The sequence below is a fragment of the Cebus imitator genome, unplaced genomic scaffold (assembly GCF_001604975.1).
Source record: "Cebus imitator isolate Cc_AM_T3 unplaced genomic scaffold, Cebus_imitator-1.0 Scaffold190, whole genome shotgun sequence".
In the NCBI taxonomy this organism is placed as follows: domain Eukaryota; kingdom Metazoa; phylum Chordata; class Mammalia; order Primates; family Cebidae; genus Cebus; species Cebus imitator.
This window is the reverse complement of record NW_016107505.1, coordinates 1344173-1371575: the sequence shown is the minus strand read 5'-3', so window position 1 is coordinate 1371575 and position 27403 is coordinate 1344173. Positions and strand designations below refer to the sequence as shown.

Sequence of the window (27403 nt, the reverse complement as noted above, 5' to 3'; positions counted from 1 at the left end):
GCACTCACACACCTGCATGCACACTCCTGCACTCATGCACCTACACTCACACGCCTGCACTCACATGCCTGCACTCACATGCCTGCACTCACGCACCTGCACTCACATGCACCTGATTTGTAAATGGGACCACATCATGTTTACGGTCAGGTAACCCGGTTTTTCTATTCCTTTATTATCAATTAGTTGTGGACATTTTTCCGGAAAAGTAAATGTCTGTATTCTACCGTATTCTTTCTCCATGGGCATATACTCTTCCCTCTGTGAATACACCACACAGGTATTCATTCACTCTTTCAGCAAATACTTTGGGGGCATATAACATATGTCAAGTACTATGCAATACAGTGGTGAAGAAAAACTAAACCATCCATTCCTGGAGATATGGTTGTAAACAAAAAGTGATACAAGATATATTCTACCTCCTCAAAGTCTGGGTATTTGGTAAAAATAAAAGAAAGAAAAAAAGATATATTCCAGTGGAACTTTTGATGGGATATTTTAATAGAATGTGTTAAGTAGCTTCTAAAGTTCAAAAAGAAAATGCACACACACCAAAAAATAAAAACAAATAAACTAGAAATAAAAACAGGAGAAAAGAATGCTTTAAGACCGCAGTGATTAAAACAATGTTTTACTTGAGCAAGGACACGTTAGATCAATAGAAGACGAAAAATAAAGTCTGAAAACACACCCACATACACAGGAAGATTCTGCACATAATAAAAAGTTACATTTTACAGCTCATGTCCGTTAACAGATAAAGAGATAAATGGTGTGTCATGTTTATCCAACTCAATAATACTCAACAAGAAAATACATGAATTATTGAAACGGGATACTAGGGGTGAATCTCAAAATTGGAATTATCAGTGAAAGAAACCACACTGAGAGAAACACACTGAGTGTACAATTAGATTTATTTACAATTCTAGCCAGGCACGGTGGCTCACGCCTGTAATCCCAGCACTTTGGGAGGCAAAGGTGGGTGGATCACCCGAGGTAAGGAGTTCAAAAACAGCCTGACCAACATGGTGAAATCCCGTCTCTACTAAACACAAAAATTAGCCAGGAGTGGTGGCACATGCCTGTAATCCCAGCTACTTGGGAGGCTGAAGCAGGAGAATCGCTCAAACCCGGGAGGCGGAGGTGGCAGTGAGCCGAGATTGTGTCATTGCACTCCAGCCTGGGCAACAAGAGCGAGACTCCATCTCAAAAAACAAAACAAAAAAAAATTTTAAACGGTGCAACTAGCCTATAACAGCAGAAAGCCAGTTAGTGACTGCCTGGACGTGAGGAAGGGGTGGGTTGCAGGGACCCACGTGGAAGCTCTTGGGATGGATGGGACTCGTTATGTTCACTGTGACAATGGTTTCGCAGGTTTACGTAGATGTCAAAACACAACGCATCGTAAACTGATAACGTGCTGTTTACTGTACCTCCATTATACCTAAATAAAATTGTAGTAAGGATATGTATTTTGAGACAGAGTTATGCTCTTGTTGCCCAGGCTGGAGTGCAGTGGCATGATCTCAGCTCACTGCAACCTCCGCCTCCCGGGTTCAAGTGAGTCCCCTGCCTCAGTCTCCCAAGTAGCTGGGATTACAGGTGTCCACCACCACACCCGGTGCATTTTTGTATTTTTAGTAGAGACGGGGTTTCTCCATGTTTGTCAAGCTAGTCTTGAACTCCTGACCTCAGGTGATCTGCCCGCCTCAGCCTCCCAAAATGCAGGGATTACAGACTTGAGCCACCGTGCCCAGCCAAGAAAATATATATTTTAAAACTCACAGTTTTTGCCTCAAAGGTCACAATCAACAGAGTGACAGCCACCTATGGAATAGGATACCATATTTGCACATCATACATCTGAAAAGAGGTTCATATCCAGAGTATACAAAGAAATACTGTAACTCAACAACAAAAAACTAACATGATTTTTAAATGGGCAAAGAACTTAAACATTTCTCCAAAGAAGATATACTGATGGCCAACAGACACATGAAAAGGCACTCCACATCACTAATTAGGGAAATGTAAATCAAAACCACACCATCGCTATCAAACAACAGAAAGTAACACATTTTCCCAAGGATATGGAGACATTGGAATCCTTGTGCACTGTTCATACACAAGGAAAACCGCATGGCAGTCCCCCCCCAAAAAAAAATTAGACATAGAATTACGATGTGATCCAGGAATGCCACTTCTGGACACATACCTAAAAACACTGGAAGCAGGAACTTGTACCCCATGTTCGCTGCAGCGTTATTCACAGTAGCTCAAAAGTAGAAGCTACCCAAGTGTTCACTGAAGAAGGAATGGGTAAACAAAATAGGGTCCATCTGTACAGTGGGATATTATTCACCTTTCCAAAGGAAGGACATTGCAGCACATGCTACAAAGACCTCACTTGACCCTAGAAAAAAATAATTTAATAATGTTAGCAGTTTATCCTAGAATCTGTTACAACTAATAGGTAAAATGATGGAAACAGTGGTCTCGTAAAATTGTATAATAGATAAAATGGGCTATACACTAATTAGAACATAATTATATATAGGGACCACAATTTATGTAATACTTTGGTGCTAACAACAATGATTTGTATAATAATAAAATATTCCATGATAAAATTTGAATATACTGTTCTAGCAGAGTACAAGAAAAAATGTCAGATAGTGTGAACTCTCATATGAACCACCAAATTTATCCTCACACTAACAGGAGAAAGGCTTATTTAAAATAAAAAAAAAAAGATGCTCTTTTGAAAAAAGATGTATATCAGTTAGATAAACTTCTTTTGTTTGAAGCATTGGTTATGTGTAATGTCAAACAGCAGCAGAGCCGTCTAGCTGTACCTGTCAGAACAAGATCTTTTCTGCCATCTGCTGGACATTTGTCGTAACTATACAAATTCGCTATAAAACATTCTAACTTTATTTATTTATTTATTTTTTATAAAGATGGGGTTTCACCATGATGGCCAGGCCGGTCTTGAACTCCTGACCTCAGATGATTCACCCACCTTGGCCTCCCAAAGTGCTGGGATTACAGGCATGAGCCACAGCGACCGGCCTCTAACTTTATTTTTAACATGTGTGTATGATGCTAGTGGCACTGGCTTAGACACAGCCACCGTGCCCCATGCAAAACCGGAACTGACAAAGAGACACTGCATCCCTACTTTCTCCAGCTGTCATCCACTCCTCAGATCTGAAACTTTTCATTGTAAGAAAAAAGAATTATTTAGTGTCTATAGCACAGAATAACTTCTCCCCATGTGTCCTCATTCTGCTGACGTTCCAACATTCAAAACTGTTCACCTCAGTCCTTCTTAATATCACAACCCTCACCCCCAACCAGTGCGTGTCTTCCCAACACACTAACCTGAAATGGAAGTGGAAAGAACGTTCTTTCACTGGTATGCAGACTGCCACCCAGGTGTTCAGCTTTCTGGAATTTTCCTGTTACTTACATGCTTCATTTGGCGCCCAGGATTCTTTTACAAGTTCCGTCATCCTGTGGACAAGAAAGTACCAAGCCACCACTTCCATTTCAAGTTTTCCAACCTTTCTAGGTGAGCTATATTCTTGGGGTCCACAAATTTCTCTCTCCATCTTTTTTTCTCTCCCCCATTCTGCCCTGCCCACCTTCCGTTGTTCTCCCTTCCTCTGTCCTCTCCTAACCAACCAGAGGAATTTTTTTTTTTTGAGACAGTTTCACTCTGTCACCCAGATTGGAGTGCAGTGGCACACTCACAGCTCACTGCAGCCTCAACTTCCCAGGCTCAGGTGACCCTCCCCGCTCAGCCTCTGGAGTAACTGAAACTATAGGCTCGCACCACCATGCCTGGCTAATTTTTCATTTTCTTGTAGAAACAGGGGTCTCTCTATGTTGCCCAGGCTGGTCTTGAATTCCTGGTCTCAAGTGATCTGCCCACCTCAGCCTCCCAAAGTGCTGGGATTACGGGTATGAGCCACCGTGACTGGTCTGGAGGCATTTTTTTTTAAAGTAACTCTTTGGCCAGGCACAGTGGCTCACGCCTGTAAGCCCAGCACTTGGAGTCCAAGGTGGGTGGATCACAAGGTCAGGACTTAAAGACCAGCCTGACCAATATGGTGAAATCCCATCTCTACTAAAAAATACAAAAATTAGGCAGGCACGGTGGCATGCACCTGTAGTCCCAGCTACTCGGGAGCCTGAAGCAGGAGAATCGCTTGAATCCAGGAGGTGGAGGCTGCAATGAGCCCAATCGCACCCCTGCACTCCAGCCTGAGTGACAGAGACTCTATCTCCAAAAAAAAATTAACTCTTTATTTTTAATTTTTGTGGGTATATAGTAGGTGTAAAATGTACGGGTTACATGAAATATTTTAATATAGGCATGGGATGCCTAATAGTCACATCGGTGTAAATATCCATCACCTTAAGCATTTAGCCTTGTGTTACAGAAAATCCAATTTACTGTTTTAGTGCCATTGAATTATTTTTGACTATAGTCACCCTGTTGTGCTAGCAAATACTGCCTTATATATTCTTTCTATTTTTGTACCCATTAACCATTCCCACCTCCTCACAACCACTGCCTATCCCAGCCTCTGGTAACCATCCATCTAGTCTCTATGTCCGTGAGTTAAATTGATATAATTTTTAGATTCCACAAATAAGTGAGAACATGAGAAATCTGTCTTCCTGTGCCTGGCTTACATCACTTAACAGCATCACTTGCTGAAAGCACTTTTTTTTTTAAGACGGGGTTTTACCGTGTTGGTCAGGCTGGTCTTGAACTCCTGACCTCAGGTGATCTGCCCGCCTTGGCCTCCAAAGTGCTTGGATTACAGGTGTGAGCTACCACGCCTGGCTTTTTTTTTTTTTTTTTTTTTTTTAGCTGAAAGCATTTTTAATGCCGTTTCCTCATTGCTTGATCAACTATTTCTAGGCATTTAGACATAGATTCAGTCATCCTAAAGCACTTTTGGTGAAGGTCATTATTGAAATCTTTGCTTTTAATAGTTTATTTATTTGTTAGGTGGCTATACCACCTAATACTTAAAAATGCATTTTTCTTGCCGGGCACGGTGGCTCAAGCCTGTAATCCCAGCACTTTGGGAGGCCGAGGTGGGTGGATCACGAGGTCAAGAGATTGAGACCATCCTGGTCAACATAGTGAAACCCCGTCTCTACTAAAAATACAAAAAATCAGCTGGGCATGGTGGCGCATGCCTGTAATCCCAGCTACTCAGGAGGCTGAGGCAGGAGAATTGCCTGAATCCAGGAGGCGGAGGTTGTGGTGAGCCGGGATCGCGCCATTGCACTCCAGCCTGGGCAACAAGAGCGAAACTCCGTCTCAAAAAAAAAAAAAAAAAAAAATGCATTTTCCTTAACAGTGGGCCCCTGATTCTCTCTCACCTTCATTATTTAAAGACTAGAGATGAGGGCATCATGAACTTCTTCATACAGAACCCCAGGAGTAGAAAGACACCCTATCACTAGCAGGCCCCAGGCAGTTTTGGGTCAGGCTACCTTGTAAAATGCTTAGTAGAACAGAATTTGCTCCCTCTGGGCAGACTCTCTGCAAGGGAAAGGGACAGGGCTTCTGTGTCAGTTACCAGTCTATTGCTTCCCAGCCTCTAAGTCCACCAGTTCAGTGCTGGCTCAAAAATGACAGGGCTAGGCCGGGCGCGGTGGCTCAAGCCTGTAATCCCAGCACTTTGGGAGGCCGAGGTGGGTGGGTCACGAGGTCAAGAGATCGAGACCATCCTGGTCAACATAGTGAAACCCCGTCTCTACTAAAAATACAAAAAATTAGCTGGGCATGGTGGTGCGTGCCTGTAATCCCAGCTACTCAGGAGGCTGAGGCAGGAGAATTGCCTGAATCCAGGAGGCGGAGGTTGTGGTGAGCCGGGATCGCGCCATTGCACTCCAGCCTGGGCAACAAGAGCGAAACTCCGTCTCAAAAAAAAAAAAATAAAATAAAAATAAAATAAAATAAAATAAAATAAAAAAATAACAGGGCTGTCCTGGCTCCTTTGCAGCTAGCGCAGTTCCAAGCTCAGCCACTAGAGGGGGCACGAGGGCTATCCCAGGAGGAAGAGACCCCACGTGCCGCCGCCTTGTCTGTCTTCTTGCTCCTGTTATGGCCTGTCAGTCCCACAAGAATGGGGCCCCCGGGCATGTTCGCCGCCCCAGCTCCTGCCTTGTGACTGCCTCACCACAGCCCTCTCCATACCCGGCCACCAGCCTTGGCCCCCTGCACCCTAGGGGGCTGTCTCCTACTTCCCTGGTGACCGTGGTCCAGCCCTGGAACGACCAGAGGCCTCAACCAGATCCCCCCAGTGAGGTTCACACCTCCACTCTTGACTTGCTCCTCTCTTGGCATAACTGAAAGTCTGGCCGCTTTTTGATGTTTGTTTCTTATCACCTCGAAGCTGGACAAACTGATAAGCCTGGGTGCCCACTCTTCTAGTGCCAGTGGGGAGTTCAAACTCTGTGCTGTAGCCCTGGCTGTGGAAACCCCCAGCCAGCCTCCTCTCTCTGCCCTCTCAAGGTACCTTCAGACCATTTTGGGAAAGCCCAATCTGCTCTCTTTAGAAATCCTGTTATGTCATAAGCTTCATACCCTCTTGGAGAGTGTGTGTGTATAGGGGTATGTGTGTGTCATCAGTCTTAACATTCGAACTCAATTTTGGGTGATGTAATCCTTTTTCTCCAGGGTGGTCCCAACGTTTGCGTTGTTACAGCCTCTCACCTGCTCAAGCCAGGCTTGGGTAGGTGCACCTGAAATCCATCAGTTCTCCTTTCACTCTCCCAGAAAACCGTAAGAGAATCTTGATTTCTCCCGTATCCTCTTTTACCGAGCACCCTCCAATCCATTCTCACTTGACAGGCATACTGAGCTTAAGTTAGGTAAACCTAATTGTGCTGTTACAGTCTTTAAAATTTGTCAGTGGATTCTCATTCCTCTGAGAAACTTTCCTTCCTAGGCATCCTTCCTTCAGAGGTCTTTTTTCTTTACAGTTAGGCCCTTGTTGTGGTTAATGATTATTTTGGAGGTCAGAAAGCTTTTCTCCATAAAGGAGCAGAGAATATATATTTTATGTTTTGCAGGCTATTTGGTCTCTGTTGGATATTCTTCTCTGGTTTGCTCATATTACAACTCTTAACATAAAAAACAATTCTTGTCCAGATGTGCTGATTCACACCTGTAATTGCAGCACTTTGGAAGGTCAAGGGAGGAAGATCACTTGAGTTCAGGACTTTGTGACTAGCCTGGGCAACACAGTGAGACCCTGTCTCTACAAAAAAACTAAAAAATTAGCCAAGCTGACCAGGCAGGATCGCTTGGACTGGCTTATTTCACTTAACATAATCATGTGCTGGAAGCTTGGTCCCAGGAAGTCAAGGCCTCAGTAAGCTATGATCATGCTATTGCATTCTATCATGAGAGGCAGTATAAGACCCTGTCGGAGAAAAAAAAAAAATCCTATTTTCTAGCTTGTGGACTGTTGAAAAACTAGGTAGCAGGTCATTGTGTGTCAGTCCCTGCTTCATATTAAGTGCTACTTGTGCAAATTGCTGTGGGCTTTTTCTCTTGATTGGACCCTGACTGATACAGCTTCTCAGGGCAGTTTCTCCTCCAAAACGCCTCAATCATTTTTCCCCAGAGAAAGAATACATTAGAAAGTGGATAAAGGCCAAAAGTCCAAAACTAGTGCATCTCCAGCTACACAGAAAAGTGCCAAGAGTGGGCCATACACATCCCCCATTCAACAAAATTAAACATCATGGAGGAAGGCACCCCTCAATCAGTCTCTGAACTCAGACTGGTCTTCCTGAAGCACAGAGAGTAACAGAGACTGACAGTCACAAGGGTCATCAGTGGTCATTCACAAAAATGAAGTCATTTTGTAACACACACTCTCAGGTCCCACCTCTACTCTACTAAATCAGAATCTCTGAGTTTGGGGCCCACCCATCTGTGGATCAACAAAGCCTTCATGGGATGGTAATGCCACTAAGACCAACTAGTCACCAGAGACTCCTAACGCCTCTGTAGTTCAAAAGTCAAATCAGGAATTTAGAGGTTGCCAACTTTAAGCCAAAAAATACACCATCTGGGGCAGGGAGGTAAATAGGCAGAGCAGAGAGGATTTGGGGGACAGTGAAGATACCCCCCATGATACTCCAGTGGTGGATACTCATCATTAGGCTCTTGTCCAAACCCACAGGATGTACAACACCAAGAGCGAGCCCTAATGGACACCATGGAGTCTGGGTGGTGAGGATAATGTGTCTAGGCAGGCTCACTGACGGAACAAGCATCCCACTCTGCTGGGGATGCTGGTGGGAAGAGGCTGTGCTGTGTGGGGAGGGCGTCTAGGGGAACTCTGTGCTGTCCACTGAATTTCCTTGTGAACCTGTAACAGCTCTGAAAAATAAAGTCTAAAGCCAAGTGTGGTGGCTCACACCTATAATCCCAGCACTTGCTGGAGGCCAAGGTGGAAGGATTGCTGGAGGCCAGGACAGATCCCATCACTACAAAAAATTATTTTAAAAATTTTGAATAAAATACTGATAAAGCCTAATACAATCAATACGGGACACACTGGCTCACACCTGTAATAGCACTCTGGGAGGCCAAGGCAGGCAGATCACTTGAACTCAGAAGTTCAAGACCAGGCTGGGCAAGGTGGCAAAACTCATCTCTACAAAAAATACAAAAGTCAGCTGACATGGTGTGGTGTGCTCTTCAATCTCAACTACTCCAGTGACCAAGACGGCAGAATTGCTTGAGCCTGAGAGTTCAAGGCTGCAGCGAGCTGTGATCAGGCCAGTGCACTCCAGCCTGGGTGAGAGTGACGCCCCATTCAAAAAAAAAAAAGAAAAACCAATACAAGATGCCCAATAGAAGCTGAGTTTCAGATAAATAATAATTTAGAACATGCTCATACTTAAAAAATTGTTTGGTTGAAACACAAATGTCCCCAGGCATTGCGTATTTAATTTGGACACCCTACTTTGACAATTTTACTTTACAGCAAGACAGTGGGTAACGGCATGTCAATCAGAAGCCTCAGTTGTTTGTTATAAGATGTTTGATTTTTGAAAGAACACCACAAACCAAAATAACCCCATAAGAAAACAACAGACATAATGAAACAGAAAACACAAGTCAATGTGGAGAATAAATATTTCCTCAGACATTCTGGTGAATCCTATCTAGGGCCCCTCCTCTGTGTGTCAGGCCCTTGCATGTGCTCTATGTGTCATATGTCATCTGATAACAACAGTGAAAAATCATCCTTCACATAGGATGTGATAACATAGACCTGATTATGGAATCACCAGGAAGTGGTTTTGCAATGTGTTTTTTGGTGACGTTTTAACGTTTCAGGCCGACCGAAGGCTCTTGGACATTTGGAGCATTTATAGGGTTTCTCTCCAGAGTGGATGCGCTGGTGCTGTTTCACGTTTTTCCTGTAGGTGAAAACTCTCTTGCAGATGTTACATTTGTAGGGCTTCTCCCCTGTGTGGCTCCTCTTGTGACATTTCAAGGAGAATGTCCTGGTGAACCGCTTCTGGCAGACATCACACATGTAGGGCTTCTCTCCAGTGTGGGTGCGCTGATGAACCCGGAGGTCTGAGAGCTGCATGAAGCGCTTGCCACAGAGATTACACTGAAAGCGTCTCTCTCCTGTGTGTGATCTCTTGTGGATGACTAGCTTGCCATAATACTTAAACCTCTTACTGCACACATCACATGCAAAGGGCAGCAGTGCCACGGCTTCTTGGCCATCGGGGTGACTGCCTGCATCCGCAGGGCCTGGGGAATGAACTGGATTCATCCCAGCTGGTCCTGAGGAGTCTCTGTTGCCCACAGGTGTGGCTCCTCCTTGAGGCTCTTCTTGGGAAATGGAAGTGGCGTCTGGTTTGCTTCTTTTGGGACCTCTCGGATTCAGAGAGTCTCCTCTGTCCTCGCTGTGAGCCAAAGCTTCTGTCTCCACTGTGCAGGCAGAAGCTGTGTCAGCATCCACATTCTCCACAGAGGCTCTTTTTTGGGGTTCCTTCCCATCCTTTGCCCTCACCAGATCTGCTGGAAAAAGGAATTCCACATAAAACAGTGAATAAAGTGCATTTTCAATTCACTAAACTCATTGCAACCAAACGCTGAAGTTGGCTGAGAACTTCCCCTCCACCTCAAGCCTAAGACATGGGACCATACATCTCTGGAGAGTGGGGGATGGAGAGGCTTTGGCAGCTGAGCACCAACTCCCCCAGGAGATGATAATGCTGGCCCCAGCCCCCACCCCAGAAGAGGGGGGCTAACTCCCTGTGGATCCAAGTCTCCATACTCACTGGGACCCTGTGGAAGCTGCGGCTCTGGGGATGTGAGTCCTGGGTTCTCTTTGCTGTTTTCCTTCAGATCCTTCTCCAGGTTCTGCTTGGGTCTCCAAACCTTTGGGTCACCTTTCATGACAACAGTCTTTTGTATCAGGAAGCCCTCTCCCTGACAATGAAAAACCAAGAGCAATGACTGCTGGGTCTACACTGGTGGAAGCACAGACATGTCTGTCCCTTCCTGATTGGATGCACCAACTTTTCTAATGACACAGGGTGGAAACATGTGCAGACTTCCTCTGGGCCACCCCATCACCCCAAGTCAACATCACCACCTCATTTCTGAGTCTGTCCCTAATCGGGACCCTCCATATTCTAAATCAGCCCCTGTGCCTTGTGGTTTTCAACTCTTTGCTTCTCTGAGTCTATTTCTCCCAGCCATGCCACCATCTCCCTGTCCCTGACGCTGGAAGGAGCAGGATTTTGTCAAGGTCCCTCACCCATGGCACCATTGGCATTGGGGCTGCATCACCCTCCTGGTGGAGACACTCCTGTGTAGGACAGAGACCCCGCCTCCACCCTTTAGATGCTGTGAACACCCCACCACCCCCTACAATGACACACAAAAACATCTCCACACATGGCCAAATGTGTCCTGAAAGGCAAAATCACTCCAGTTGAGAAACACTCCTCAAATTAAAAAATAGATAGTCTGTAGGAAATGGGTTCCTGGCTGAATGATTTTGTGAAATGTCTGAGGAAACTGGCTGTGAGGAAGGGACCTTCAGTTCATTCATCTGTGCCAAGTGCCACCCTCACTTCACTGACACCATTTCTTGTGTTTTCTTTTCTTTTTTCTTTTTTTTGAAATGGAGGCTCGCTCTGTCAACCAGGCTACAGTGCAGTGACATGGTCTCAGCTCACTGCACCCTCTGCCTCCCAGGTTCCAGCAAGTCTCCTGCCTCAGCGTCCTGAGTAGCTGGGATTACAGGCATGCGCCACCACACCCGGCTACTTTTATATTTTTAGTAGAGATGGGGTTTCACCATGTTGGCCAGGCTGGTCTTAAACTCCTGACCTCGTGATCCGCCCGCCTCAGCCTCCCACAGTGCTGGGATTACAAGCGTGAGCCACTACACCTGGCCCACTGAGACCATTTCTTACCCCCAACCCTAGATGCTAAAAGCTTCCATGGTAGTAAAATGTAGATAAAGCTTCACTCTCTGTGATGGCTCAGGAATGTCTGGGGATGTAACACATCCATGAAAAATGAATCTAATTTTGTCCTGTACCAAATCTCTAATCAGTCCAGAGGCACACTCAGTTTCCTCCTGTTCCTTCTCCCACCTCTGTCCAGACACCAGGGCCTCACACACTCACCTGCCCGCTGAACAGTGTGGGGACCCTGGGCAGGGTCTGCAGCTCCCAGCTGGCCTGGCCTTCCCCCTGTTGCATGTCGTTCACAGAGGAGGCCCACTGGCTGGACACGTCTCTCAGATCATCCCTGACACTGGCGGGGGCTTCAGCCATCTCAGCCTCTGAGTCCAGCATAAGATATTCCTTGCCAAGCAAGTTAACCACAGACTGTAGAGAAAAAAGACAATCAGACTCACCGTGAGAGCCTGAAAGTAGCTCTCACATTCCCTGGGTCCTGCCATCATGCTCACACTTTACTGTAATTAATGTTCAAAATCTTCCCAATGCACAGTCAGCTCTGTAGACACAGCAGTCCTGTCTGAATTTTTTTTCTCTAGAGAAGTATATAAATATGGGTCCTTTAAATGAAAGGGTCTCTAAACCAAAGAGAAGAAAAGGAGGAATATTCTGGGTGAATCCAGCTCCATTTGCCAATGGGAGCTCACCTTGTGTTGGAACTTAGGGGCTCCTGTGGGGACCTGGAGAGAGATGCTTGGATCTCTGATGCCAACCACTTCCCTGCCTCAGGTGGGGACTTCTGGACCCCCCTTCAGTTCACTCTAATCCCTCCTTCCCTTCGTTCCATCAGGCGGAATATTTCACCAGCGTCTTTCTTTCCTGCTGGACTCACACAGGGTGTGGGTGCCTGTATTCCCTCTGCCTGTCCATCTCCTAGACCAGGGATGTGCCATCTCAGCACAGCTGATATTTGAAGCTGGATGAGTATTTGTCATGGTGGATTGCCCTCAGCATTGGAGAATGTTTAGCTTGTGACAACCGAAAACTGTCTCCAGACACTGCCATGTGTCCCTGATGGGCAAACTCTCCTCTACTTGGAAGTGCTGACCTAGAGCAGCCCCTCGTGTCCTCTCGAGTCCAGCTGCACCTTGCAGCCCCCAGCCCAGCTCCCCTTCCCTGCACCAACCACGAGGGTCCTACTCACCCATTTCTTGGGTCTTCTGTTGTTCCGTAGCAGGTCCTCCAGCTCTCTGCAGCTCCGCACACCGTTCATCATGACTAAGATCTGGAGCTCCTGGGGCATGGAGATCAGGAACTGCTCCATCACCAGCATGTCCAGGATCTGCTCTTTGGTGTGGAGGTCGGGCCTCAGCCACAGATGGCACAGCTCAGTGAGTTTCCTCAGAGCCTGGATGGGGTCCGACTGCTCCGGGCAGCTGAACATCCTGAAGTTCATGTGACAAGTCTCAGGGTCCCGGTCATGATTTCCAAGTGGAGTTTCTGAGGATGCCACAGACCGTGGCAGCTCTGACCCAGGACTGTTGCAGGCTTGTCCCTGACCCCATGAGGGTGTGCAGTTTGCAGCCATATCTACTGGAGAATATTTCAGTCAGTCTCTTAGCAAGCTCTTCCAGTAGCTGGTGTCTAATTGAGGCCTGTGTACACAGGTCTTTGGTTTTCCTCAGGTATCGATTCACTGTTCACTCAGAAGTCTGCAAAGAAAAGCGTGAACCCAATCAGTTTAAGTTTCTACTCCATCAGCCCCTCCCTTCTAAATCCGTCATCCCAATCCTGGATGCGGCTTCTCCACGGTATCAGACTCAGCACCGTGGAAATGAATCCACTCTCTTGTTTTTCCAGTGTCTATACCTGACTACATGTTCTGGCTTAAAACCTGAATTCTCCCCTGGATTCTGATCTCTAGGAAATCATTGTGCAAAGGTTGAGTCCGCTTTCCTTTCAATTGGAACAACATGGTTTCCAACTGTACATTAAATAGGACAGTTATGTGCAGCTCCTAAAATCTGATGCAACAATCATGTCAGTTCTTTATGTTTTCCTGTGCACACAAGATTCAAGGCAAAGTCCTTAATCATCATTATGCAAAAAGATAGAGAAAATACTTATAACCTACAATTTTCCCCCAACACATTTTCTTGTTAGCCTCAGAACATTTATTTGCTCCAGGGAAGGGTGAGCATTAAGTAATCCTATGAGAATTAAGCTCCTACACAGATGTTGTTATTTTGGGTAAAATGGACATTCATAAATTTCATCATTTTTACCTCCCGTAAGTGCACAATTTCATGGCACTAAGGCACACACTGTGTTGTGCAAACATCACCACAAGTCTGTTTCCACAGTTACCTCATCACCCTAAAAAACCCCATCCCAATCAGTAATCACCCCTGCCCCACCCACCCCAGCCCCTGGCAATCACTAATCTACTTTCTGTCTCTAAAGATTTCTCTGTTCCTAATCTCATCTCAGAAAATAGATTTAAAGTCTAGTGCTTAATGAAATTTTCAGGAAGTGGGATCAGACAATAGGATATTTTTAAGGCTAGGCGCCGTGGCTCATGCCTGTAATCCTGACACTTTGGGAGGCTGAAACAGGAGGATCACTTGAGGTCAGGAGTTCAAGACCAGCCTGACCAACATGGTGAAACCTCATCTCTACTAAAAATACAAAAATTAGCTTGGTATGGTGGCACATGCCTGTAATCGCAGCTACTTGAAAGGCTGAGGCAGGAAAATCACTTGAATCCAGGAGGCGGAGGTTGCAGTGAGCCAAAATCATGCCATTGTGCTCCAGCCTGGGCAACAAGGGCGAGACTCTGTCTCAAAAAAAAAAAAAAAAAGAAAAAAAAAAGATTTTTTGAAATGTGGTTCTAACTGTAGTTTCTTTAGGCAAGAACCACTATGTGATACTCTCCAGGCATCCATTATTATCCAAGTTCAACAGCTATGAGAACACAGCTCTGCTTTCCTAGCCACAGGTGGGGGATGTTTTCTGAAAGTCTTCAGAAAGCAGAAAGACTTGACAGGAGGGTCTCTGGAAAGGTCATGGGAAGCCTGGAGGATGGAAACCCCACACCTCCTGGAAGGAATCTGAGCAAGTGCAGAACAGACAGACAGCCAGGGAGAGCTTCGGCAGAGCTGGGAGACAACCCAGAGGAGGAGACAATATTTACACACCACGCATCTCACACGGGCTCCTATGCAAAGCATGAACTGCTCCACAGCGAGAAAACACAGAACCCACTAGAAGGGGGCAAGGTGCCCGTGTGGGCGTCTCAGATGGAGACCTGTGAATGGCCAGCAGGTCTAGGAAAAGGTGCTCATCATCACTCATCTTCAGGACATGCAAATCCAAACCACAGGACACCCCTCAGGCCGGCTAGAGCGGCTGTTCCCAAAAAGACCCATGTCGTGAGTGTTGGAGAGGATTCGGAGGACAGGAACCTTGGAGCCCTGTGCTGAGAATGTATATCACTGCAGCCGATATGGGAGACCGTGTAGAAGCTCCCCAAAACATTAAACGTGGAACAACTGCGTGATCCCTCAATCCCTTTCCTGGGCATGTACAGAGGAAAGGAAGTCAGGACGTGGACTCCAAACCAGTGAACCTCGGGAGGGACAGAGGGAGGGAAGGTTGAAAAACCACCTATTGGGTGCTGTCCTCAGGTCCTGGGTGATGGGTTTAGTCACACCCCAAACGTCAGCATCACTCAATACACTCCTGCAACAAATCTGCACAGGTACCCACTGAATCTAAAATACAAGTTCAAATTATGAAAAAAAATTAAATAAAACAAGTAAACGACATAAATAATAATTAAAACCCAGTGGACTCACAGTAGCTGTGAGTAGAATGCTGGTTACCAGGGCTGGGGTGGGGGCTGGGGAAATGTAGGTCAAAGGGTACGCGTTTCAGTTGAAGAAATTAACTCAGGAGAGCAATTGTCCAGCATGGTGACTTCAGCTCATAACAATGTTTTGTACACTTGGAAATTGCTTAAAGAGTAGATTTCAAGTATTCTCATGACCAAAGATGATTTGTACATAAAGTAAGGCATATGAATATTAGCTCAATTTAGCCCTTTTACAAGTTTTATGTCCTGCAAAGCACATGCTGTACACCACAAATATGTACAATTTTTAGCTTTCAATTAGAAGCAAATTAATTTTTTGTTGAAAAAGCATACAGATATAAGAGAGAAAAGGCAGCCTGAAAATCTGCATTAAAAGTGGTTTTGCCACAGGGAAACCTCGGCCTGCTGCTGCTCAGAAGGCCGAGGCGGGAGGATCACTCAAGCCCAGAAGTTTGATAACAGCGTGGGCAACATAGTGAGAGCCTGTCTCTTAAAAAATTGATTTCATGTTCCTAGAAATCACCTTGTATTTGCTCTCATTTCTTTTCGCATTAAAGCAAGCAACGGGACACGGGAGAAAATAAATGTAGGTACGGGGGTCAGTGTTCAATTCTGGGAGTATACAGCACACAAGACACCCAGGTAGGGACACTTAACTCAGATTCTCACTGGCCTAGTAGGTTGATGCTCATTCATTGATGGCTTGATTTTATACCCTGTGGAAAGGGAAATTCCAGTGACGCTTTTTAACAAGCGGTTAAAAGTGTGCGCAGCAAGGTGGCTCGTGCCTGTAATTCCAACACTTTGGAAGACCGAGTTGGGAGCGTGCTTGAGCCCAGGAGTTTAGGACCAGCCTGGGCAACGTACCGAGAACCCATCTCTACAGCAAAGTAGCCGGGTGTGTTGGTATGTGCCTGTAGACCCAGCTACTGGGGAAGTGTCCGCCGGTGGCTTGAGACCAGGAATTGCAAGCCAGCGTGGGCAATGAGCGAGACCCTGTCCCAAAAATGTAACCCAACCATGATGAAATATTTAATATCATTCCTATTTTACAGAAGAGTTACATAATAAACCAGAGTTAATAATGGTGTACAATACAGACCCGCTGCCTTCACAATGTCTGTGAGCAAATGCATGAGAAAATAAACCCACATCTTTCTGAAACCAACCCTCCCCCGCACGCCAACTCCTAAACCCCATAGGCATCCTCACTGGACACTCACTGCCTTCCTGCCTTCCTGCCTTCTGCCTCCAACCTCCTCGCGTCTGGGATGAGCTCTCCACCTGGTCGGGAGCTGAACTGCTCTATTTATACAGAAGCCAAGGGACTCCAGGCACCTTTTCTGGTTCCCTGTGCCGCCCCATGATTGGTTTAGGGCCATAGAATCCATTTTAGGTGATTGGCGTTGATTGCATTTCCCAATGAAACCCCACCCACAGGAAATTAAAGTATTAAACATGCCTACTGTGCAAATAACATTGGTTTTTCCATTCTACTGAATTGTCATATTTCTGAAGTATTTGGAGGCCTTAGAAAATATAGATCCGTAAGTTTTAATCACTTTGGGTTTCTTCATGCCACACAGACAGTAATATCCTAATAAGTAAAGTAAAGGACGTGTTCAGAGTTGGTGGGGGCCGGGCACAGTGGCTCATGCATGTAATCCCAGCACTTTGGGGGGCCGAAGTGGCTGGATCGTCTGGCAGGAGTTCCAGACCAGCCTGACCACCTTGGCGAAACCCTGTCTCTACCAAAAATACAAAAATTAGCCGGGCGTGGTGGTGGGCGCCTGTAATCCCAGCTACTTGGGAGGCTGAGGCGGGAGAATTGCTTGAATCAGGGAAGTGGAGGTTGCAGTGAGCCAACATTGCGCCATTCCATTGTAGCCTGGGCGACAGAATGAGACTTCATCTCAAAAAAAAAAAGGAGTTGGTGGATTAATATCAAACCACTGATTTAATCCAGTTTAAGCAAATAAAGATAGTCAGTGGTGATATATAATGATAGTGATAATTCTTTACTTTTCTTTTTCAAACTCTTGGAATTCACATGGGAAAGCTTTTCTTGAACTAGACTAAATCACTAGTTTGATATCAGCCAACCTACCCTTATATAAAAACAGTGGGAACCAGAGAAAGGCAGATGGTCCCCACTCTGCATTCACTCCAGGATGGTGGGAGGTGGTTTATAGCTCCACTGAGGGTCCTAAAGGGTTCCCTAGTTCTCAACCCCCTCAGGGCCCTCAAGCGTGAAAAGCCTTAACGATGGGTGTGAATTTTACTTACTGGATCATGGAGTCATTGTGGAATGACAACTAAGTGCTAGGCATAATTAAATTACAATTTGGAAAGTTCACAGGATCAACTGATTTACTCACAAATCAAATTGTGACTCATTCTTTTTTTTTTTTTTTTTTTTTTTTCTAGTCTTGTTCTGTCACCCAGGCTGGAGTGCAATGGCGCCATCTCGGCTCACTGCAACCTCCACCTCCTGCGTTCAAGCAATTCTGTCTCAGCCTCCTGAGTAGCTGGGATTACAGGCGCCCGCCACCACACCCTAATTTTTGTATTTTTAGTAGAGAACGGGGTTTCACCATGTTGGTCAGGCTGGTCTTGAACTCCTGATCTCATGATCTGCCCGCCTTGGCCTCTCAAAGTGCTGGGATTACAAACGAGAGCCACCGCACCCAGCAAACTCATTCATTTTTAATTCAGAGTAAACTTTCTCATCTAACATTTAAGATAAGTTGGAGGGCTGTTAATTTTACACTGATTCTGGTTGCAATCTTTGGGAAATCTTAAGGAAGCCACTGAATTTTGGGAACTTCAAACTCCCTGTGACTAGAACCAGAGAATTATTATCTTCCTGATGTGTTGTTTTTAAGATAAATAAGATTATGTGAGTAAAATGCCTGATACAAGGTCATTTTGCCAAAAATTTCTGACACTTATTTTCTGATGCATTTTCTCATACTTTGTGATATTTTTCTTGTTAACAACTGAGATGTTGATAGTGAGTCAGAATGGAGTTGTTAACTGGAATGAACTGGAGTCTGCCTAAAACCACCATCTGCCTACCTACCCAATTCCCTCAAATCCTCTCCTCTTGAAACATGACATCTGTTTCCATGAAGAATGTCCTTGGCATCTTGGTAAAGATTGTGTTGGATCTGTAGATCTCTATTAATATTATGGTCATTTTCACAATATAAATCCTTCCAATCCATGAACATGGAATATCTTTCCATTTTTCTGCCCTCTTCATTTTCTCTCATCAGTATTTTATAATTTTATTTACTTATTTATTTTTAGAGCCAAGGTCTTACTCTGTCACCTTGGCTGGGTGCAATGGAGCACTCATAGGTCACTGCAGCCTCGAAGTCCTGGGCTCAAGAGATCCTCCAGCTTCAGCCTCCTGAGTAGCTGGAATTACAGACAAGCACCACCACACTTGGCTAATTTTAAAAGAGTTTTTTGTAAAGATTGGGGTATCACTACGTTGCCTGGGCTGCTCTCCAATTCCTGGGCTCTATCTGTCCTTGGTGACTAAGGTCACCATGCCGATGTTTACATATCCCTATACAGGGTGTAGTTATCACTACGGTCAAGCTAATTAATGTGTTCACTAACTCACACAGTTGCTATTTTCTTTTCATTAGTTATTTATTTGTGTAATTCCTGGGTCAAGCAATCCTCCTGCCTCAGTCTCCCCAGTAGCAGGGACAAAGATCATGTGCCATGACACCTGGCTTGCTTTTTGTTTTTTTGGTGTGAGGAGGGGGGCAGGGGGTGAAACATTTATGATCTATCATTTTTATTTTTTTACATCTTTGAGACAGAACCTCACTCTATGTCACCCCAACTGGAGTACAATGTCACAATCTTGGGTCATTGCAACCTCTGCCTCCCAGGCTCAAATGATCCTACTGCCTCAGCTTCCCAAGTAGCTGGGAATACAGACACCACCATGCCCAGCTAAGTTTTATAATTTTTGTAGAGATGGGGTTTTGCCATGTTGCCCAGGCTGATCTCGAACTCCTGGGCTCAAGCAATCCGCTTATCTCAGCTTCTCAAATTGATGGAATTACAGGCATGAGCCACCAAGCCCAGGCCATAATCTATCTTTTTAGCAAATTTCAAGTGTACAATACAGTATGGATTCTCCTCAACTTACAATAAAGGTCATATCCTGATAAAGCCAGTGTAAACTGAAAATGTAGAAAATAAAATTGCATTCAATATTAGGTCACCTACGGAACAGCCTAGCTTAGGCTAGCCTACCCAAAAATCTGCTCCAAACACTGCATTCCCCTAAAGTTGGGTAAAAGTGTCCAACAGGAAATTTATTTTATAATGAAGTGTTGACTATCTCGTGTTGTTTATTGAATACTGAACTGAAAGTGACAATCAGAATGGCGGTGTGGATCCTCCTCAGCCGTGTACACAGCTGAAAGTAGCACCATAAAGGAAAAAAATTGTAAGTGGAGCTGTTGCCGGATGGAGTTGTCCACGGTCTAAACGTGTTGAACAAAAAATTGAACTAAATGCACAAAGTCACAAAAGGACAAAGCAACGAAAGACAAAGACACAAAAAATGGAGTAAGGAAAGCACTGATTTATTGAAGACAACTCACAAACTGGGAACGAGACTCCAGCAAGAGGCTCAAGGGCCTCTTCAATTAGGATTTTTATTAACATAAATGAACCCAGTAATGCCCTCAGTGCGTGAAGCCTCCCACTGGCTACACCCCTTGAAGGATTGACCTGTGACCAATCAGAGGCTGAAGGGGAGGAGTGAGGGTGTATCCTGTGTGCTGCCTAGTTCTGCCTAAAACTGGCTGCACCTGCTCTTCTTTTGCTTCTGCCTTAACCCCCAGTTACCCTAATTCCCTATTCTCCTGCCTCGGAGCCATCAGAAGTCGGAGATGGTCGCTAACATTGAATACAGTCCCTAGTCCGTATAATACATCTTCAGAGCTTGTTCACCCTGCATGCCGCAAAATTTTCTCTTTATTTTTTTCTTTTACTGAACCTGAACCTGGGAACGCAGTAATTTTTGTAATCTTCAAGAGAACTCTTTACTCTTCAATGGTTTCTTCCACCTCCCTTTGTGAACCAGGAAGACATGGAAAATGGGAACATGGTTCTTGTTTTCACTTTGCTTCTTTTTACCAATTTCTCTGCCTCATTCACTGCGGAACTGGCTGCTAACCCACACACCCCCTCTCCTACCTATATTCTGAAATCTTTGTGACTTCAGCATCCAGGCACACAATCTCTTAAGTTACTTGTAGAGGCAGGTCTTACTATGTTGCCCTGGCTGGTCTCAAACTCTTTGTCTCAAGAAATCCTCCTGTGTCAGCCTCCAGAGTGCTGAGATAGCAGATGTGAGTCACTATGGGTGCTCACAGTGCCTGGCCCAGGTTCCTTTTCTGCCAGCCTGGAAGGGCAACCCCATGACTGAATGCGATTCTGAGGATGGCCTGGCAGTGAGATCCTTGTTACGGTGCATCCACCTGAAACACCGCACATCTGAACTGGGACTGTTAACACCCCTGCCAATGCAGTGTGGGATGTCAAGAAGTGTCTGCTGATATTTCTGGGGGAAAAATCTGTTTTCTTTACTTACTGTATTAAAAGAAAGTCTGGAGTGAACAGTAGCTTTTTCTTTTTAATCAGCTGTGAAAAAAGTTGCAGAACTAAAAAAAAAAAAAAAAAAAAGATAGGAGGCCTATTTCATAGAAAAGTGGAGGGATTCAGTGTGGGTGAGGTTGCTTCAGACTCCTTATCTGTTTAGAAGTGACTGATTCACCCACCGCCGGGATGCCTCATCAAGCAACGGAACAATTTACCTTTATGGTGCACAACTGTAGTATCCAGTCATCTCCAGGTGCCAAGCATGTCCTCATTTCATTTTCAACACAATAACAAGGGGAGAGGGTTTTGAAAGACCACTGAAAGACAGAAAGTGGATGCGGTTTTGACAGACGATGATGTTTGGACTAAATGAATGAATGAAAGACATGACTTTCTCACGAGTCTGAAGCTAAACAGAAACAAGCAGAAGTCTCATCTCCAGACTGCCAGGCCCCATTCTTTGAGCACATGTGAAATGTGGAAAGTCGACCCATTGTACTAGGAGGTGGAGCTGCCACTATTTGAGTCATTGAATAGGGTTGAGACAGAATTGGGTTGACACTGCCGACTCGTAAAATTAGATCTAGGCATTGCAGGTACATCACTGAATGCTCGGATAAATGCCTCTGCCTTCATAGAATAGCTTTCTGACCTCTGTTTAGCATTTTTTTCAGAATAAGATCTTGAAAATAGCCCATATATATTCTGGACGTGATGGCTGATGCCTGTAATCCTGGCACTTTAAGAAGGTGAGGCAGGTGGATTGCTTGGGCTCAGGAGTTAAAGACCAGCTGGGGCAACATGACGAAACTCCATGTCTACAACATCATACAAAACAATTAGCCAGGCCTGGTGGTGCACACCTGTGGTGGCAGCTACTGGATAAGCTGAGGTGGGAGTCTTGCTTGAACCAGAGAGGTTGAGGCTGCAGTGAGTTATGATTGTGCAACTGTACTTCAGCCTGGGCAACAGAGCAAGACCCTGTCAAAAAAAAAAAAAAAAAAAAAAGAAAAAAAAAAGAAATTAGCCCCTATAGGGGAAGAGGAAGAACAAAGAGCTCAGTCACAGCAATGCCAGAGTCATCCAGGTCGATGGCTATGGCTTGCCCGTGAGTACTGGTAGCTGAGATGAGGAGAATTGGTCAAATTCTGAACTCATTTTCCAGTTTTAAGAGAATCTCCTTTTTCCCCTCATAGTCTTATTGAGGTATAGTTGACATACAATAAATCACACATATCCAAAGCACCCAATTTAATAAAGCTTGGAATACTCCTCAGCAGTAAAACCAAGGACACGGATGAATCTCAAAATAATGATGAAGATGAAAGGGGACCGACAGGAAAAAAAATTGCATCTGGCTTGATTCTATTAATTTAAAATTCTAAAAATTTCTATCACTAGACTGGGCACAGTGGCTGACACATGTAATCTCAGTACTTTGGGAGGCAAAAGCAGGTGGACTGCTTGAGCCGAGGAGTTCAAGATCAGCCTAGGCAATACAGTGAGACCCCATCTCTACAAAAAAATAGGAAAAATTAGCCGGACATAGCAGTCCCAGTTACTTGGGAGTCTGAGGTAGGAGGATCACTTAAGCCCGAGAAGTCGAGGGTGCAGTGAGCCGTGATCAAACCACTGCGATAATACCACTCCAGCCTGGGCAACAGAGCAAGACCCTCTCTCAAAAAAAAAAAAAATAAGAAGAAGAAAAAGAAAAGAAAAGAAGGAAGGAAGGAAAAGAAAGTTCTGTCACTGGTCTGTAATGACACAGAGAACATTGGTGGTGGTCCAGAGTTGTGGGAGGGAGAAATGCTGAAGAGCCTGGGGAAACGTTGGAGGATGGTGGGAATGCTCACTTTTTTGATTACAGTAATGACTTTGCATGCACAAATGTCAGAACTTGTACTCTGGACATGCAGGCACAGGAACTAGCTAGAGGAGCTGCTGCACAACAGCATGAATATACCAAATGCCACTAAACCATACAGATAAAACAGTTAATTTTATTTTCTGTGAAGTTTATGTCAATAAATAAATTAATAAGGTATAGGATTTGTTGAGAGAGTAAATTTGCCACGTGAAGGAAATGTAGGAATCAAGGATAACCCCACAAATCTTCTGGATTGCACGCCCAGGGGGCTGGAGCCGCCTTCACCTGAGATGGGGAAAGAATTGTGGTTGGTCATACATACTTAGAGAGGCTTTATATTCTTTTCGTTATTATTATTATTAACTTTATAAATTTACAAATAAAACTGGTACATATTTATGGTGTACAACATGATGTTTCGACATATGTATACAAAGTGCAGTGGCTAAATCAAATAATTTGACATGGGTGACCTTGCATACTTAGCTTTTTTATGTGAGGAGAACATTTATTTATTCATTTATTTTTTGAGACAGGGTCTGGGTCTGTCGCCCAGGCTGGAGTGCAGTGACGTGATCACAGCTCATTGCAGCCTTGACCACCAGGCTCAAGCAATTCTTCTGCCTCAGACTCCCAAGTAGCTGGAACTACAGGCTTGCACCATAATGCCCAGCAAACTTTCGTGGTTTTTGTACAGATGGGGTTTTGCCATGTTGCCAGGCTGATGTCAAAATTCTGCCTTCAGCTGTGTACCTTACTGAGGAGTAGCCACACACCATTCTGATTGTCACTTTCAGTACAATATTTAATAAACTACATGAGATAGTCAACACTTTATTATTAAATAGGTTTCCTGTGGATGACGTTCCCCAACTGCGAGGGAATGTAAATGTTCTGAGCAGGTTTAAGGTAGACTAGGCTAAGCGACGATATTCAGTAAGTGACCTAATAGTAAATGCATTTTTATTTTCTATATTTTACATTCACAATGCATTTATCAAGATGTAACTTCATTGTAAGTCAAGAAGTATCTGTACTGTATCATATACTTGAAATTTGCCAAGAGGGTTTAGCTTAAATGTTACACACACACACACACACACACACACACCCCAAGAAATAAAAAGAAAGCCAGATGGGGCTCGTGCCTGTAGTCCCAACTGCTAGGGAGGCTGAGGCAGGATTGCTTGAGCCAAAGAGTTGAGAAATAAATAAATAAATAAAAAGGAGGAAAGAACCTGGTAACTATGTGCAGCGATGGAGATGGTAACTTGCTTGGTCCTGATGACTGCATCACAATGTATACCTGTTTCCAAACTTCAGCCTAGTGACCTTTGTTAATAATAATGTGTTCAGGCCGGGCGCGGTGGCTCACGCCTGTAATCCAAGCACTTTGGAGGCCAAGGCGGGCGGATCACCTGAGGTCGGGAGTTCAAGACCAGCCTCACCAACATGGTGAAACCCCGTCTTAAAGAAAAAAACATTTAATAATAATAATAATAATAATAATGTGTTCAGGCCGGGCATGGTGGCTCACACCTGTAATCCCAGCACTTTGAGAGGCCGAGGCACGTGGATCACGAAGTCAGGAGTCAAGACCAGTCATCTGGCCAAGATGGTGAAACCTCATCTCTACCAAAAATACAAAAATTAGCCAGGTGTGGTGGCAAGCACCTGCAATTCCAGCTACTTGGGAGGCTGAGGCATAGAATTGCTTGAACCCAGGAGGCAGAGCTTGCAGTGAGCCGAGATCTCACCACTACACTCTAGCCTGGGTGACAGAGGGAGACTCTGTCTCAGAATAATAATAACAATAATAATTATTATTATTATTGTTATTATTATGTGTTGGGAAAGTCTGAGGCAGGGCAAGGAATAAAGGGCATCCAAATTGAGAAGGAGGCAGTTGAATTGTCTCTCTTTGCAAACAACATGATGTCATCTGTAAAAACTCCTGAAACCTCCACCAGTAAAACTGAGAACTGATAAAGGAGTTCAGTAAAGTTGCAGGATACAAAGTCAGGAGTGTTTTTATACACCAACAACAAAGTAGTGGGACAAAAATCAAGAAAGCAATCTCATTTACAATAGCAAAAGAATGCCCCAAAACCTGGGAATAAATTTAACCAGAGAGGTGAAAGATTTCCACAAGAAAAACTAGTAAGCACTAATGAAGAAAACTGGAAAAGACCACCAAAAATGGAAACCTATGTTCACAGAATGGAAGAATTAATATTGTGAGAAAGACCATACTGTTAATAGACATAGACAGATTTGATGCAATCCCTTCCAAAATACCGATGACATCCACAGAAACAGACTGAGTTTCCAGAGGGGAGGATTTGGGGGAATTGGGTTGGCAGATGGTGGTTTAGACAGCTCCCAGGTAATTCCAGTGAATAATTCCATTCTTTTTATTTTTATTTTTATTTTTATTTTTTTTTGAGACGGAGTTTCGCTCTTGTTACCCAGGCTGGAGTGCAATGGCGCGATCTCGGCTGACCGCAACCTCTGCCTCCTGGGTTCAGGCAATTCTCCTGCCTCAGCCTCCTGAGTAGCTGGGATTACAGGCATGCGCCACCATGCCCAGCTAATTTTTTGTATTTTTAGTAGAGACGGGGTTTCACCGTGTTGACCAGGATGGTCTTGATCTCTTGACCTCGTGATCCACCCGCCTCGGCCTCCCAAAGTGCTGGGATTACAGGCGTGAGCCACCGCACCCGGCCTCCATTCTTAACTCTAACTCATTGTCAACACCTCAGTGGTAACCAGAAAAAATATGACAAAGTATGAGAACATGCATCAGAGAATAATTGTTACAACTTCTTGGCAAAATGACCTTGTATAGAGCACTTTACTGACATAGTCTTATTTCATCTTCAAAACAACACATCAAGAAAGTTCTACTCCCTAGAAGTTTGAAGTTTCCAGAGTGAAGGGGCTTAAGATTTTCCAAGGATTTAAACCAGAATCAGTGTAAAACCAACAGCCCTCCAATTTATTCAAAAGATTAGATGGGAAGGTTTCCTCTGAAATTTAAATGAGGAAGTCACTATTTGAATGGATTTGTGAGTAAATCAGTTGATCCTGTGAACTTTCCAAATTGTAATTTAATTATGCCTAGCACTTAGTTGTCATTCCACAATGACTCCATGATCCAGACAGTAAAATTCACACCCATCGTTAAGGCTTTTCATGCCTGAGGGCCCTGAGGGGGTTGAGAACTAGGGAACCCTTTAGGACCCTCAGTGGATCTGTAAACCACCTCCCACCGTCCTGGAGTGAATGCAGAGTGGGGACCATGTACCTTTCTCTGGTTCCCACTGTTTTTATATAAGGGTAGGTTGGCTGATATCAAACCAGTGATTTGATCTAGTTCAAGCAAAGCTTTCACATGTCAACTCCTTTTTTTTAAGTAAAAAATTATCAACAGTCTTCATTATGTGTCAACAATGACTGTCTCTTTTTTCAACATCTTGACATTCACATGTGAAAGCTTTCCTGGAACTAGATCAAATCACTGATTTGATATTAAACCACTAGCTCTTAACATGTCCTTTACTTGTTATGATATTACTGTCTGTGGCATGAGGGGACCCAAAGTGGCTAAAACTTACGGATCTGTATTTTCTGAGGCCTCCTAATACTTCAGAAATATGACGCATAACTCTGTGGAGCGGGACGACCAATGTTATTTGCACAGTAGGTATGTTTAATACTTTAATTTCCTGTGGGTGGGGTTTCATTAGGAAATGCAATCAACGCCAATCACCTAAAATGGATTCTATGGCCCTAAACCAATCATGGGGCGGCACAGGGAACCAGAAAAGGGGCCTGGAGCCCCTCTGGTTCTCTATAAATAGAGCAGTTCAGCTCCCGGCCAGGTGGAGAGCGCATTCCACACGCGAGGAGGTCAGAGGTGGAAGCCAGGAAGGAGGTGAGCGACCAGTGAGGATGCCTATGGGGTTTAGGAGTTGGCGTGCGGGGGGAGGGGTGGTTTTCAGAAAGATTTGGGTTTACTTTCTCATGCATTTGCTCAGAGACCTTGTGAAGGCAGCAGGTCTCCTTTCCATCTCATTATAAACTCTGACTAGTTATGTAAGGCTTCTGTAAAATTGCCATCTGCCCACCTCTGCCTCCTGAGTAGGTGGGACTGCAGACATAAGCCACAACGACCGAATAAATTTTTTAATTTGTTCTGTAGAGGTGAGGTCTCAGTGTGTTGCACAGGCTGGTCACGAACTGCCAGCCTCAAGCGTACCTCCCATCGTACCTCCCATATGGGACTTCCAAAGTGTTGGAATTACAGGTGTGAGCCACCTTGCCTGCCACACACCCTTCTTAAAAAGCATTGCTGGGCCGGGGTCGGTGGCTCACGCCTATAATCCCAGCACTTTGGGAGGCTGAGGTGGGTGGATCACGAGGTCAAGAGATCAAGACCATCCTGGTCAACATGGTGAAACCCCGTCTCTACCAAAAATACAAAACATTAGCTGGGCATGGTGCCTGTAGTCCCAGCTACTCGGGAG

At 44.8% G+C, this 27403-nt stretch overlaps 2 protein-coding genes across 2 annotated transcripts in view; one reads left to right on the top strand and one right to left on the bottom strand.

The window, feature by feature from the left end:
• LOC108316663 (zinc finger and SCAN domain-containing protein 5A-like) overlaps positions 1 to 27403 on the top strand; it is a 136145-nt gene that overhangs the window by 101529 nt on the left and 7213 nt on the right. The window lies entirely within an intron of this gene.
• LOC108316664 (zinc finger and SCAN domain-containing protein 5A-like) lies at positions 8998 to 13084 on the bottom strand. The gene is made up of 4 exons (XM_017546634.2): positions 12701 to 13084; positions 11722 to 11925; positions 10360 to 10510; positions 8998 to 10096 (listed from the first exon to the last, which is right to left on the bottom strand). Exons 1-4 carry the CDS (start codon positions 13082 to 13084, stop codon positions 9345 to 9347), a joined length of 1491 nt encoding a protein of 496 aa, XP_017402123.1. The 3' UTR covers positions 8998 to 9344.

Excerpts from the sequence above, each read along its gene's own strand:
- LOC108316664 (XM_017546634.2), bottom strand. The coding sequence starts at position 13,084 with ATGGCTGCAAACTGCACACCCTCATGGGGTCAGGGACAAGCCTGCAAC. Across the intron at positions 10,511-11,721 it reads CCACACTGTTCAGCGGGCAG|GGAGAGGGCTTCCTGATACA; the intron begins GTGAGTGTGTGA and ends TTTCATTGTCAG. Across the intron at positions 10,097-10,359 it reads GCAGCTTCCACAGGGTCCCA|CAGATCTGGTGAGGGCAAAG; the intron begins GTGAGTATGGAG and ends TCCTTTTTCCAG.